This window comes from Caloenas nicobarica, chromosome 4, assembly GCF_036013445.1.
Source record: "Caloenas nicobarica isolate bCalNic1 chromosome 4, bCalNic1.hap1, whole genome shotgun sequence".
NCBI lineage: Eukaryota > Metazoa > Chordata > Aves > Columbiformes > Columbidae > Caloenas > Caloenas nicobarica.
In genome coordinates this window covers 36,594,617-36,611,097 of record NC_088248.1, presented here as the reverse complement: position 1 = coordinate 36,611,097, position 16,481 = coordinate 36,594,617, and the positions used below count along the sequence as shown (strand labels likewise).

At 35.8% G+C, this 16,481-nt stretch overlaps 1 protein-coding gene across 3 annotated transcripts in view; it reads left to right on the top strand.

The window, feature by feature from the left end:
* Positions 1–16,481, top strand: part of FSTL5 (follistatin like 5) — a 274,054-nt gene that overhangs the window by 202,347 nt on the left and 55,226 nt on the right. For all 3 annotated transcript variants that reach the window (XM_065633872.1, XM_065633873.1, XM_065633870.1), the window contains exons 7-9: positions 6,759–6,879; positions 12,434–12,595; positions 14,669–14,803. In XM_065633872.1, the coding sequence (XP_065489944.1) occupies positions 6,759–6,879; positions 12,434–12,595; positions 14,669–14,803 (418 nt within the window). The remainder of the gene's footprint in view (positions 1–6,758; positions 6,880–12,433; positions 12,596–14,668; positions 14,804–16,481) is intronic.

Sequence of the window (16,481 nt, the reverse complement as noted above, 5' to 3'; positions counted from 1 at the left end):
AACAAGAACAACAAACAAACCCCTCATCCATAGAACCCAAAATCTGAGTGATGATATGACAATATCATGCAGGAATCCTATTGAAATACTGATGCATCTGAGCAAAATAGCCACAGGGATGTTTTATCGATGGTTCCTGTGAAAAAGAAGAGAGAAGCCATAACACAGACATGTATTTACTTAGAAAATAGCCATGCTACCTAAAGATGTCATCATGCTGCAGTGAATTAGAGAAATAGGTTGGTGTGCTTCAAAGCAATGTCTAATAATATGAGGAATGCTAAAGTAGTCTCCAGATTGCATTGTAGCAGCTAAATGTTAATACATTCCATCCTATGTCACATTTACTTCAGAAATACTGTTGCAGAGACTAGGCAAAAAATTTTAGACAGCAATAATGTTAGCCACTTGCTAGATAAAGTGTAAGTACCTCTAGTGTGGCTCTTTTGAAGAGCCGTTTTTCATTCTTCCACTAATAATTTGAAGAGCAACACTTTGAAAATGTCTGTTTAGCTAGTAAGTGGAAAGAGTAAATTGAACTTACTGCTTCATACACTTTAGAAAGAGGTAAAGATAAAAAACATTCAGCTAGAAAGATTGCTGGAGTTATTCAGGTGGATTTTTTGAAAGGAAATCCAGTTGTTTTGGTGGTTGACATAATGAAAAGTAAGCATTAAAAGGGGGTTCTTTCTTGATTTTTGCAGTGGTAACCTATATAGTGGCATATTGAAGGCTTGTTATGAATAGTGTCTGTATAACTGAAGTGCTAATACAGAAAGCTGTAGTTATCTTAAGAAAGGCAAGTTACTGGCAGTCTTACCAGGTGGGTTAATTTTTAGGTGGGTTATTTTCTTCTCTTTATGAGCACCTAGCAGAATCATCTGAAGCACCAAGTTGTGCAATGTGCAGTTTAGTTGCCCGAACACCTTTGGACAAAGAAATACAGTGACATATATGCTTTCTGAATAAATATTTTGAATATATTTAGGGAAAGAAAACTGAAAAATTAAAGGGAAGTTCATCTAGATTTCAATTTTCATGTTTAAATTTTAGTCTATGAGAAAATTGAAGATGTTATAAAGAAAGACATCTTGAGTGAAATATGAGCATGAAATCACTCAGGTTATGTTCTCTGGGAAAGAAGAAAAACTGGAAAGTAATGCAGTGAGGACTGAAAAAAATAAATCCCAATAAATTGGGAAAGTAGTAGTTGAGATCATGGAAGAATGTAAGAATAGTCATAATAGACCAAAGGTTTATCCAGCCCAGTATTTTGTCATTGATAACATTCAGAGGACAGAATGTAAGAATAAGACAGCACATAGTAATCTTTTTTATCAAAGTTATTTTACTGTGCAGCTTACAGACTACCTGAGTGAGATATTATAGCTATGGTTTCTGTTTTTAAAAGCTTTTGATAGACTGTTCTGTGAATTTGAGGAATTTACAGAGAAAGTTAAAACTTTTTGAAGAAATGAAGATTGAGTTGCTTTTAATGGTATGCATATAAGAATTCTATAAATATAAAGGCACAAAGGAACTAAACTGTTTTCTGCTGGGATGTTGCCTTTTAGGACCAAACTGACAGCACAGAGGTTAAATGGGCTTGGATACCAAAACACTTAAATCACAGATACATGCGGTTTCACAAATTATGCAACTTCCCTGTTCCACAGGAGACACGGTGCAGTCCAGAAGAGAAGCTGGAGTGGGGTGGGTGAGTGTGGCAGCCCATTATGTGTCTTCCCTGTCCTACAGCATGGGAGCTGGCTTAGTCCAGAGTTGAGCAGGTCAGCATAGCACGTCCATCTGGGTCATGAGCAGTCCCGAACCTGGGGTGTGGGATCCCCCAAATGCCTCTTTGGTTCACTTTCCTTGAGTGTCTTTATTTCCTGTTAAAGCTGTCCCCTGTGTACCCACTGAGTCTCTCGCATGTCCGTGTGGTCTGTCCCTTGGGAGACCTGGTCTCTGTCCTGGCACTATCAGTTACAAGATTGGGTAGAGAATATTTAACTCTTGATTGGCATGTCCAAATTCATTCAGCACGAACAACTGTCTGTTGTCGTCACCAGTGCTCGGTCTTCAGCCCTCAAAATCTCATTGTCTTTTCAGAGGTGTTTTCACACCAATTAACAGATTGCTTGTGCTAAGTTAACCTCTATTGTTATAACCAAATTTCACACAAGTTCTACCTAAGCTAACTACCACACTGGACCAAAGCAGGATAAGCTTTGGTCACTAGCAGGTAACTTTGTCAACGTGATCATGCAGTATGTTTGCTATACTTATAAATTTTAATGCAGCTGAGCCTTACTGTATTTGAAGACAGCACTAATTTAGACTAATAAATTCAAATTAAAGAAATAGATGAAAAAGTATAGGAAATCATCCATCAAGGAAAATGCCATGTTTTGCATTTAGGAAAATCAACTTAAAATTAGCTCTCGTATCAGCATATAATCTGAAACGATTGGTTAAATTAAACATTTGGAAGTTATAGTGGATAACAGGCTAAATGTGAGTTTCACTGTAATCAAAAGAGAAAAAACTACCAGGTTTTTCTCCAATTGCTTTGGAAGTAGGGCAGTACATAATGGAAGTAAATTATAGCAACATAAATTTAGATTTCATAATAGGGAAGCTAGGTACATAGAAAGTGTTGAACCTCTTTCTCAGAGTTTTTAAGTAACAGATTTGAAAAATGTGACTGTCTCCTAAATAAATATCCCTGTAGGTTCCCTCTCAAAATTTAAAAAAAAAAAAGTTTTTCTTCAGGGCTAACTTTCAATGGAGGTATGGGTAAATGGTTTTGCAGACTGAGTCACACATTCAGTCAATAATGTCACATGTATAGCTAAAACCATGATCATTATGCAAGCATTGGCCATTATATGTTACCTGAACTTGGGTAAGTCTGTGTTACTTTTTCCTTGCCAATTGCTGCTCAATATGAAATCAAAAATACACAAGTAGAACACAAGGAAATGCTCTGCTGGACCTCATTATTTTTCACAGAACAATGGAGGAAAACAAAGATCTGCTGCTTGTCACTGGTGTGATGCCGAGGACCTCAATATTGCCTTGTTTTTTTAAAAAAAATGGAGGCCAAGTTTAACTGAAAAGCATAAGAGAAACAGCATCTCTGAGTTAATGTAGATTTTTTTTTTCTCCCCTTGATATAGGGAGGCTATCCTTTTGAGGTTCACCGACACTACAGTAGTTCTGGGACAGTTGCAGAATGTATATATAAAGGTTACAGGCAATTTCAGCCAAAGAATTTCTTAAATTACATGTCCTTTCTTAAACTCAAGATGATTTACCCCTCTGTAATGCTTCATATGACTGCAGCTTCAGTCTCTGTGATGCAAGAATTCTGTTCCGGTTATGTCTGGGTATTACTCACATTAAAATTGGTGACCTTTGTTGAAATGGGCTATGGAATGCATCCCAGAGTGGTAGGGTGGCACTAGTATGGGTATTTTATGATGTAAGGAAAGAGGTACTTCTAAAACTCTTTTGGTTCAATGTTGTGATGCATATTTAAAGACCTATTTAGATGGCCCTGCCCTCCCCCCCTTTTTTTTCTCTTTCATTGATAATAAAGCATACATTAGGCAAAAAGGATGAGCTGAACCCAGGGAAATCTCTGTGCTAAACTTGAGGGGATTGTTTTTAATCTCCTTTGGCTATTGGACAGCCACCTTCACTTAACTATGACTCTTTTTGTACTTTTTCTTTTTTTTTTTTTTTTACCTATGTCACAGTCAGTTACAGACAGGTTTGATCAAGAAGGATGACCAAGGAGAAAGTTTCAGATGTTCAAAGCTCATACCCTTTTCTATCATTGACATGTAGAATAGAAGAATTTACTTTCAGAGCTTCATACTGTTGTTTGCAGATATAATGTCAGCAATACAAATGTTTCCTCCTATCAAACATCTGTAAAATTTTGAGCTTAAAGATGGAAAGGGAGAAAAGAAAGACGCCTGAGTCCCAACTATGAAAAGAGAAAGTACAGTGACGTGGCTGTATCACAGGAGATTTCACTAGTCTAAATACATGTGTTTATAAAAGTTCTTATGTCTCTTGTATAAATGCTCTTGTTTTTTCTTAAACAGTACATTTGGTCATACTCTAAAGTATGATTATCTTGAAGAGTTCTGAAAACTGGCAATTCAAATATGATTTAGCCAATACTCCTATGTTCTCTGTTACAGAGCTCAACATTAATACATCTTTTTCTCATATAATCATGTAAGTAGTTAATAAAAACCTAAGCAATGCAGTGGCTGTTCACCTTGGACACTACTAGTTCCTTCTCCCCTAACATCAGCAGATGTTGATTACTTCCTAGAGTTGTGTTCAAGTAAGTTGGACTGTAAGAACATTTTTATAATGCCTTAATGTTTACCTCTAGTTTGAGTGTGATGTCTTAATCATGATATTAATACACATGGTAGAGGAACCAGTGAAAGGAAATGGTCTACTGGACTTCATACTTAGAAATATGGATAACTGGTGGGAGATAGGAAGGTCAGGGCAACCATGGCTGCAGTGGCCATGAGATGGTAGAATTGAGGAAGCAGCAAGACAAAAAGCAGGAACATAAGCCTGGACTTCAGGAGAGCAGACTTTGGCCTGTTAAAGGATATGTTTAGAAGATTCTTGTAGGAGACCATGCTGTAAAGAAGAGGTGTCTAACATCTGGTTGATTTTCAAAGATCACCTCCTCTATGCTCAAGAATGGTCCATCACAATGAACAGGAAATCAAAGTCATCCAGAGGCCTGTGTTAATGAACAAGGAATTCCTGGCAGAACTCAAATAAAAAGGAAGAAAGGTGGAAGTAAGGACAGGTGAGCCAGGAACAACGTGGAGAAAATATTTGAATGTGAAGGATTAGGAAAGCCAAAGCCCACCTGGAATTGAATCTGATAAGGAACATGAAGGACAGCAAGAAGGGCTTCTACAGAGCTTCAGAACTATATCAGCAGCAAAAGGAAGGTTAAGGATAATATTGGCCTGCTGCTGAGTGTGGCACAGGACCTAGTGAAAACAGAAGTGGAAGAGGCTGATGTACTGGAAGTCTCCTTTGCTATGGTCTATACCAATAACAGTTGCTTTCAAGAATACCAGATTCCTGAAATCAGTTTATAGAAGTAGTTCTTCTGTAATGAATGACTGAGTCAAATGAGACACATAGATACTGTAGTTTGGTGATTATCTCTGTTCTAATGAGTTAGACACTTGTTGGGTACTTTGGACTCCATGTATGAGCCTCTGTGTGTTTGAATATTTGTGTTGCATATAATTATAATGTGTTTGTGTGTATAATACCGTATCCTATGGTTAGTCACAAGGAGAGGATATTTCAAGTTGTGTAAAGATTTTAAAGGCCATTTTAGAGTTTATGTTAAGGAGTATAAAATGTCTATAAGCCTGCAATTAATAAGTTTAGGATAAAAATAAAGCTGTATTGTATACATAAGAAGACTGAGTTTATGACAGACTGTATTAACTTTAGGCATACGATTATAGAGCATGGATTCCCTCCCAGAACATGGGCTGACCTACATAGCGTAGGAGATCCAGCATACTTTTTCCTAGTATGAAACAGTGATGATGTTTTGCATGTTTTTCATCATCATTTATACACTTTAATTTCTGAATTAAATATCTTACAGTAGAAATTATCTACTAGAGTGAAAGTAATTTTTCATAGTTTTACATTTCTACTTTATATTCTTTGTTCAAATAATTTAATCACTGTTTTATGTAAAATACATTGCATATATAACAATAAATATTGCTAGGTGAGACTGAAAAGAAACAAACTGTCAACAACTGACCTTGAAAAAGTAAATCATGGAATATAATGTAGAAAAACCAACTTCTAGCAGGATTTGTACACACTTTAGAATCTGTGAGATGTAGACTGGAAGAAGCTAGATTGGACAAGGACTGTAATTTTAGGATGGTTCTTGCAGACATGAAAAATAACAAGGAAAAATAAAACACTGACTATTAATTGTTCCATACATTTTTACAATAATCAGAATAGTTTACAACTTGTGAATTTTAAATGATATTGTATTAATTGAAAATGAACTGAGAATTGAACTCAGAATCAAAATGAGGGTAAGATTCTGCACTCTGATCCAGTGGAATCTATATGCCAATTAAAGATACATAAAAGGATGAAGTTAAAAATAATGACTCAAACTTGAAGAAAAGTTAGGATTTTTTTTTTCCATATACCTGCTCATTTCAAAGGATGATCACACTTCCACAGGATGTGATTTACCTTGTTAAATTGTGCAGAGGTTTAGTTTTTCTGTCTTTTTAGATCCAGTCCAAAATAGCTTTTCTTCTGTACATAACCATCTTAACTAAATATACAACCATTTTACTTCTGAAGAGTTTAATTAATTGTTAAAATAAAACTTGTATTTGCTTTTACAGACACAACATCTAGTTGAAGATGTCCCTGCTCATTGCAGGGGGGTTGGACTAGATGACCTTTAGAAGTCCCTTCCAACCCAAAGTATTCTATGATTATATGAATATATGTGGCAAGATCAAACAACTCTGCCATTCACAAATGTAATATTCAGGTTTCAGATTACTATCAGCTGTTCTGTTTTAATATTTATGATGTTTGATATTTGCATCACAGCTTTGTTGCCAAGATAACAAGCATAATTACTGTAGAGATGCAGGCATAATTATGATAACCTTGTTTTTAATCTTTCCCGGTAGGATTTTGGAGATGATGGGTCCTTGTACATTACTAAGGTTACCACAACTCATATAGGAAATTACACCTGTTATGCTGCTGGCTATGATAAGCTCTATCAAACTCATATTCTCCAAGTGAATGGTAAGGAAAAATGTTGTAATTACCAATTCATAAGAGACTTAGATATGTATTTTGTTGAGCAGATATGTTGTTGGTATTCTACTTCTTTTATATTGTGTTACAGCTTAACAGAAAGAGAGATACATTTTTTTTTTCCTTATTGTTCTCCTGTAAATAACCTTGCAAAACAATAAAATATAATCATTTTCATTTATTACTTCCATATGAATAACAGTTATTAAAAGGAGTAAAAATGCATCAGAGGACATCCTCTGCGTGTGAACTGTTCACCTGTGAAGATGTTTAGCACATTATCTGCAGAATAATAAGTGGTTTTATATATACATATATATATCTACAGATAAAGTAGGTTTTAGTATTAATTTAGTGATTTTGGAGAACACGCTGGGAAAATGAGTGCATAGGTCTGTCATGTTAAGAATGTTGCATTTAATTTGAAATTTGGAATATGCACTAACCATTATTTTAGTAGATTAACTCTAGGCATCTGGATTTGAAACCTTGATCTTTACATTTTTCTACATCTGTTCAAGTTCTAAGGACCACTTTCCTAGGCTCTGTACTTGGACAAAACTTAACTGCAGTTGTTGTCTCCACCATTGCGTTTCTCTGGGAAACTGTCTTACAATATTTATTTATCCATCTCTTTTGATATTCTTTTCCCAGTTTCTCCACCTCTTCCACCCCCAACACTTTGTAAATGGAGTGTCCTCCCTGTGCCAATACTTGGCATCAACATCTTTTCCTCCTTCCAATTTTTCTTCAGGAATTATATTCTGTCATTTAAAAAGTCAGGTAGCAAATACTGGCTAAACTAGTGAGAAGAATGAAGTTTACTCCTATTTTAATTTCTGCACGCATGTCAGAATTATTAGAAGAAGACATTAGAAGGTCCTTGACCAACTTTCTCCTCTTCTGTTTCATGTGTTTTGGTTTACCCTAATTTGTTAACAAAATTATATTTTTGTCAACATGTTCCCTACCTATTCCAGTGTGTTAAAATCCTAAAGAGGTGTATTGCAACAGTTAAAATACAAGGATTCTGTCTCAGCACATGATGGAAAACTGCATTGAAGTTGAAAAAGGTTTTCTGTAAGACTGGAAAATCAAGAAATATAATTTGGGATAGGTGAAGGAGGACAACTGTAGATTTTTCTGGTGATGAATTGTCTGTCAGGAAATTGTATATTTCATCTGTAAAACCACTGTAAAGCTTTATGGTGCCAAAGGCAATCACTTCTGTTGCTGCTCTGTATCATTCATATAAATTTAAAGTTGTCCAAACAAATTGACTAGTCCATGTTTGCTCTGCTCAGATAGCTGCTGTTCCACAAGCTGGCACTGGAGTGGTATCTTCCAACACTCTTGATTTTTTGGGGTGTGAGGGAAAAGAGAAAGGAGTCCCTTTGAGCAATAGGATCGTTTGCTGTGCATATTGTGGGTAAATGGAGTTAAAACCATCGAGATTAAAGGTCAAATGAACAGCTCTTCCACAGTTTAGCTCTGTACGTCTAAGTGGTAATCTTCCTAAGCACTGGCATGATGGTCAGTTCTTGTAGCTGTGATAATGACTAATTAATATAATGACAGTTATATTAACAGGAGAGTCAGACAAAAGGTTAATGAGATAATGAGGCTTTGCTGATCACAAAGATCTGTAAAGGTTCAGTGAAAACAATGTAATTAGATTTTAAGTTCTTTCTTGATTTCCATTTGTGTAAAATATACATTTTTATAAAAATTATTTATATGTTTTACATCAACTGGTTTGCAAATATTGTATGTATATATAAAATATTTGACATCTACATCTGACAAAAAAAAGCCTTGAAAACTGCTGTTGAAAAAGCTGAAATATCTAGAAAGTTTGTGTTTTCTCATTAACTCAATGTTTCTGAAGTTAAAGATCTATGCTGGCCATAACCACAGGTGTTAATATTACTGATCATGATGGCAGTTATAGACATGATACCTAGCTGAGTTTTAATATTATTTTTATACCTCAGTTTTTCTGTTTTACAAGCACATATGTTTTAGCCTAGATTTTTCAAAGTGTAAATTTGAAGGTCTTTCTAGACAACAACAACAACAAATGTCATTTGCCATATTATTAAAATAAAAAAGGAACTCTATCTTCAAATCCAAACCTGCTCTAAAAATCATATGTTTAAGGAATATGTTACAAATCAGCTTAACATATATGTAGCACCAATGTGACATTTTTCTTTCTGTTTATGTATTAGCAATATTATCCTACTCCCTGAATCTTTACAAGGCAAGTTTTGTACAGCGAGTTGACAAGTATTTCCCCCACCTTAGTTCCAAGACAAAAGACTTATTAAAAAAAACCAAACTTTTTGGTAGCGTACAGTACAGAAAAGAGAGTGCAGGCCCTCAGCCAGATATGAATCAGTGATTTATAGTGAGTGAAGAATTGTTTACCACCTTTGTTTTTTCCAAAGGAAAAGGAGAGTTATCATATACAGCTATAGAAGAACCCAGTTCACTATATATATTATGTTTCTTTCTTAAACACATGCATTCTGCCTGGATTCCAGGCAGCTTGAGCAGACTGTTTTCTCCCTCTTCCCACATCCCCGTATCCCACATAGATTTTTGAATTGAATGATGGGGGATGGGGATATAGGATTCATTCAGTTACATAGTCTGTATGATTCTGCTAAATACAATTATGCAATGTCTCCTCTCCCCTCCCTTTTTAACCTACGTAATGATGTCTCCCTTATAAAGTAGGCTTTTTTAGGTCAAGATGTTAAAACAGTCAGCACTTAAGATTTGCTTTCTGCTAATATTTATAGTCAGTTACACAAAAAAGTGATTGAAATGAACCCAAAGAGTTTAGATGAAACTTGTCATATCAAATTAATTTTTTTAGACTAAGCCCACCTGCACTAATATTTTAATTGTCTGCATGCCTTAGTTGTGCAGTTCTTGAGCCATACAGGTAGGCTCCGGGGTAATATGAAATAAAAAATTATAATGCAAAACAAGAGTGGAAAAATTTCCTAGTTGTATAGGTAACATATTAGACACAAGTTTGTGGATAGTGGGACATGGCAGCAAATTCAGGAGAGGTAAGGCAAGAAATAAGCTCCACTGTCATGCAAATATCTCAGTGTTTGGGAAAACACTGCCAAAGGGAACAGGACCTTCTACAGAAATATGATATGGCAGAAGAAAATTCAAACCTGCTTTTGCTTGAGCAGGTCCTCCCTTTCATAACTCCTAAGTATTGACTAGTTCATTTAGCAACAACAGCATCTTGTAATACAGAGTTGGATTTTTTTTGTTTGTTTGGGAAGTATTTTATTTCAGTTTTAATATTTTCTAAAACTTTGCTAAGAATAAAGTTGCCCCAGAAATGTTATCTGTCTTTCATTCAAGCTAAACTAATACTTTCCTTTTTCTGTTCAATTAAAATTCTCCAAAATTGGACTGTTAGAAAGTTTCTCTTCACACGCACTAAGCAGAAGTCTGTCCAGGTGTGGTAGTTTTAATTCCTGTAAGTTTTTATATGCAATGAGTGTATTTCACTAGCACAAACCAGACAGAAAATATCCTGTCATAGGGTCTCAGAATGCAATGAGTTTCAATGCTTTGCTATTGGTCCTTAAATATGTTTGTGTTTTGAGATGCTCAAGAATGTTAAATGATGGCACTCCTGATTCTATGGAGATGGAGCTCCTTGCTCTTCTCAAGGAAAGGTGAAGAAATAAACTATTTGGCTCTGATGCAGTGGGAAATGTGCAGCATGAAGTAGTCTGCTAAAGGACTTTCTGTCAAAAAAATGCTGAACAGGGCAGACATGAAAATTGGAGCCTGGGAAGTGAGGAAGAGTCAGACTGGGAGCTGAGGTGTCGAAAGGGGCTCAGGCCATCCGAGGATGCAGCCAGTCGAGTGGGGCTCAGTGTGATGAACACAGTGGGGAAGGCAAGGTCTCAGTATGGAATACACAGATCCTATGCGAGAGGAGTCAGAACAAGGAAGAAGTGAAGGGGGAACAGGGATGGGAATGTCAGGCTTGAGATGAAAACTAGAGATCTGCATCCATAAAAGCAAAGTCAGTTCCAGAAACTTAATGGAAACCTTAAATCCCTGATTTTAGATGCTCTTGCTCTCAGAAACTAGCAGAAATAATTTTCACGTTCTTAATCTTCTTCCATGTTCTTTTAGTATATTTTTGCAGTTTGCATATTGGTTTTATGTGTGATTTTCTATGTATATTATTTGAAAAGACCCTTATCTCTAACTGGGTTTAAAATATCCCTGAAACTTACTGATTTCTGCATCCTGAGATAGAGTACATTTTTGTATTTCTTGCAGTGTAGAAACCTGAGGCATTTCTTTGCTCTAATAGGACAGCATGCTGGGACATTTCTTGTAAACAGTTGGATAGCATTTGAAAATATTTAATCTCATGCCAAAATAGACACAGTTAATTTTTGATCTTGTTATCTTCTTTCATTATCAACTGATACTTCATCCTCTACCCAGCTGTGTTTTGTGACACCAGGTAAGTATTCCACATTTTTAAAGCTACATTAAACAAAACTTTACAGTATACGAAATATGCTTCTTTAACCTTCATTGCAGTTAATTTTTTTATTGTTAGAAACAACCTCAAGCAAGTTCTCTGTATACATAATTAAAAAGATCAATAATTATTCATCTAAAAAAATCTACACAGCAAGATTTTTAAATCTTGCTTAATCATTGATTACCAATAGGAATATGTCCGCTGTAATTTCATATGCCCTCTCTCTGCCAATACTGGTGTGTGGTATGCAGCAGATTTTTAGTTGTAAGCATATACTGCAGCAAGTTTTCAAATTTTGGAGAAGTGATGTCAACAATTCTTATATGTTGTTGTTATATTAATTATATTATTATGTTAACTTATTAATATAATTATATACTATTATATTAATAACAATGAAACTCGGAAGACTACTCTTATAAATGTCCTGCTTAACATCTTCATTAATGATCTGGATGATGGGGCAGAGTTTGGGTTTGCAGAGTGATGGGTTTGCATCTGCAAACCTTCAGCAAGTTTGCAGATGACACCAAACTGGAAAGAGTGGCTGATACACCAGGGGGTCATGCTGCCATTCAGAGGGAACTTGAGAGGCTGGAGAAGTGGACTGGCAGGAACCTCGTGAAGTTCAACAAGAAAAGTAGAAAGTCTTTCACCTGGGGAAGAATAACCACATGGACCAATATACACTGGCGGCCACCCAGGTGGAAAGCAGCTGGACAGAAAAGGACCTCGAGGTGCTGATGGACAAGCTACAGGCTTTTGTCATTGATACCACAGGCAGTTAAAAGAGATTTTTCTCACAGAACATTTTTTCTGCTTCGTAAATGTATTGTGACAGAGTTCAGCATTGAATGTTGTGGAATATGTGATTAATACCACATCTGTGTGTTGTTATATATAGCTGCAGGAGTCTTTAGAATTGCTTATAGTCATTTTTCTTAAAATGAAGATAATACTTTTCTTCACAAAATAATATTTGTTTCCTGTGTTCAGTTCCACCAGTCATCCGTGTCTACCCAGAGAGCCAGGCAAGGGAGCCAGGTGTGACAGCTAGCCTGCGGTGCCATGCTGAAGGTATTCCCAACCCACAACTTGGCTGGCTGAAGAATGGAATTGATATCACTCCAAAGTTATCCAAACAGTTAACTCTTCAAGGTAAAGAGGCATATTTATTGTTTTCTACATGTTGCAAATGCTTTATCAGTGCATCCTTTCCATACTAGCAGTCCTTCTTTCATTGTTTTAACCAACGGTTGAAGTCTAAGCTAAAACATTTCAGAAAACTTCTTCTAGTTATTTCCCAAGACGCATATGTTCTCTGCTTTCTCTTTATTAGAGTGATGGTTGTACTTACTGGCAGGATTGCCAGTAAATTTCAATATGCTCTTCTCTATTAAAAAATATGCAATTTTTGAGTAGAGCAAGCAGCCCATGACCCAGTCCCAAAAAAGTATTAGAATCTGTCACTACAACTATATTAATACCATTCAATGAGTATTCAACACTAATATTTAAATTGGGAAGCAGTGCTTTCATCTGTAAAGATTTTATTCTAATTCATTTATGTTAATCTAGTTCTTTTTAATGAGTCTAGATTTACATTTAGATCAGAATATGGATCAAACTACTGCAGCTCAGTTAAAAACAGAAGTTTTTTTGGATGATAAGAATCAGTGAGATTTGGGGACCTGATGATGGTGGGAAGAACAGGAGGACAAATACCTGAAATGGATCACTGTTTCCTGAGGAGTGTCAGCAGAGCTCCAGGGGAGTGCACAGACACTGTGCGCACACACACACACCACCAACTAAAGGAAAGTCTTACTTTTAATTAACAATAAAGGCCAGTCTATGAATCTTCTACGAATCTTGAGCAAATTCAGTGAACCTGCCCAGCACAAAACTTCCTAGGTTCTGCAGTCCTTCTGGTGATTTTTCATCAGCCATAGAAAAAAAATTTCACGCTGTCAGTGTTCCCTTCAAAACCTTCTCTCATTCGTCTGCAAAACCAGGATGTCTATAAGGATAGGACAGCAATCAGGCTGCAGCATAAGAAACAGTGGGGCAGGCAGACAGCAAATGCTTCTCTGAAGAGAGTCTTACCTTCCCTATAGGCATTATAGTCCTCTGTTCTTCCAAGGCCCTCTCTTCTGGATGTGCACAAAAAACTGCCTTGCAGAAACACTTTCTACTATGAGTAGAAAGTGGTGGACTCCTCTTCTCTAGCAATATTCTGTTAGTTTCTCCTGTAGGGATTTGAGTGGAATTTTTTCCCCCTCATATCTGTATCATATATTTATAATAAATAAATAAGAATGGTCCTTCTCTAAGCAAAATACATTTAATTCTGTTTTCTTGAATGTACTTATTTCAAACAAAGTTTTGAAAAACATCATTGCATTTTCCCTGAGCTTTTCCTGAGTTAAATTATCTATGTAGTTGCTTCAAGCAAATGACAATCTAGAAAGGGTATTGCACCATAACCCCGTGCCTCTTCTGGTCTGTATTTTAGAATAACTACAAAGCTGTTTTTATAAAATAGATTCCACAGTTAACAAGTATGTTATACTTAAAATGCAATTAATCATTAGTCATGTCATTATTTGCATCACATTATTTGAAAGACCTTTGCCTGTGAAGCCTGGACTGTTTAACATTCCTGCTCAAGCTGACATACATTTCCTGAAGTGTTTTCCATAGACTCCTACACTGATGTAAGTGTAAAATTCCAGTGCACCTGTTTTTTCTGTCATTACACTGTATTCACACAAAACCAAAATCAGGTGCCTCTCATTACTAAAAAAAAAAAATACTTTTATTAAAATTATTATTTATATTGAAATTTTAGCCCGTTAATTCCATGGAAACCTGGGTTATTTTGTGTAAAACCAGTGATAGTGTCAAGCGACCAAATGCAACATAATAAAAATATAACATTTACCTGATTTTAAATACAAACATAGTCATTTAAACATATTTAAAACCTCATACTGATATTTGGCTCCGAAGTGCAAAATCAGCTGAGGTATTCTGGATATCTGTGAGGTGAATAATAGTGCATGTAATTCACTAGCCAGCTGAACACCTTTGGATTAGTTTGGCATTCCTCCAAGTTATGAACTCAGGAATGAAAATGGTTTAATTAGTATGAGCAGAGTAAGCCTTCTAAATGTATAATCTGAAAGCACTGTAGCATGTCGGCTCATTGAATTTTTCCTCTCCTTTCAGCAAATGGCAGTGAGGTTCACATCAGCAATGTGCGCTATGAAGATACAGGAGCATATACTTGTATTGCAAAGAATGAAGCAGGGGTGGATGAAGACATTTCTTCTCTTTTTGTAGAAGATTCTGCTCGAAAGACCCGTAAGTATTATGAGAAGTATAAAAATACGTGTACCCCTCACTTAAACATTAAATCGGTATTAAAAACTATGAAATATTAAATAAAGTGAATATGTGTAGATAACTGATTAAAAAAAAGAAAGTTTAAATAACGATATCTGAGAGTCACTGAAGACAGAGTGCATAATCCAAAGTTTGTTTAGAAGTAAAATAAAATCTTTGATTAATTCTGGGAACTGACATCTGTTTCACATTTCTGTTAAAGTTTGGATAGTTTCCTCATGATAGATCTGTTGCATATGAAGGAAAAAAGGAACTGGATGCCTAAATAAGGCAAAGCAGTAGTCCTGGTGTGGTTTCTGGAGTTAATGGAGGTGTGGGAGGAAGACCTTTTCCAGTCTTTTTTCCTGTATATTCTTGAGATATATCAAGAGTCGAACATGGCCCTCATGACATGTGATCACAGGATTTGATCTCACCTGCTGGAGTGGCCAACAGGTCCAGATTAGTTCCAGCCTGCTCATGCTGTCTTGTGCCTGGGCAACTGTGGCTCTCCAGAAATGCACTTGCTAAGTTGGAAGTTCAATGTGCCCAAGAAATCTCTACCACCACCAAAAAGCAGCTTTGTTTATCCTCTGTAGAATGTTAGTGGGGCTTATAAACTCTGTTTACCTGTTATTTCTCTGCCTTAATTATTCTTTCTCTCTCCCTTTCTTTCCTCTGTTCAGAAAAATCTATTCCTGAGTTTACACTTCATCCGTTTTTGAATTTTTTCTTTTATGTTGTTTTTTTCTTTTAAATCTGTTATTTTAATGAATGCTACATATTCATTAGAAATGTATCTAGTAAAATGATAGTTATTTTCCTAGTGAGCCTGATTGCATTAACTGAAGGCATTCCTGTTTATCTAGAAGCTTATTCAACAGTGATGAGTATATGACAGAAGATACATGGAGCAGAATTTGTAGCACTGCAAGTCTGCCTGACACTGCCTGTCGCAAGATGCTGAGTTCCGTTACGTATAGTTTTATTAAGCTTTAAGTGTTTCGGAGGAAATCTCTTATACAGGAAAATTTTATAATCCACATGTTAATATCTTTGCTTAACTGTTTTCAGTAACACCAATTATAACTGTCATTTCACAATTCTTAACATGGGTTTTTTTAAGTGTTACTAAATGACTGCTCAGGCATTTCTGAGAAGGCAGCTGAGGATAAAATTGTTTGATGATGCTGAATTTCTAGTAATCTAGTGATATGAAATAGCTCGGTCATCTCAATTTGCCTTTTGCAATCTGTGTAAAATGTTGTGGATGTTGCCACTTAAAACTTGTTTGGCCTTAACAACAAAACATTGATATCCAACTGTCCAGTTTCCAGGTATTTTAGTTATGTAGTTGTTGTATCATCTGAAGACTGATCTTTGATATTTATGCAGGAATAGCCACACCTATGCAAAATACTATTTTCAGGCATTGTAATGTGATGCAATAATTTTAGTTCAGCCAACTTTATAGGATTTCTAAAATCACACTCTATGCAATGAACATTGCTTGCAACAAATGCTTTAAAATCTACTAACAGTAAGTTGTTATGATGACCACTGGTGTCATGAAAGATAGAAAGAAAGGAAGACAGTATATAAATTCAATTATTTCTAAGATAATTCATCCAAAAGACACAGTCTCATCAGTTCCTAT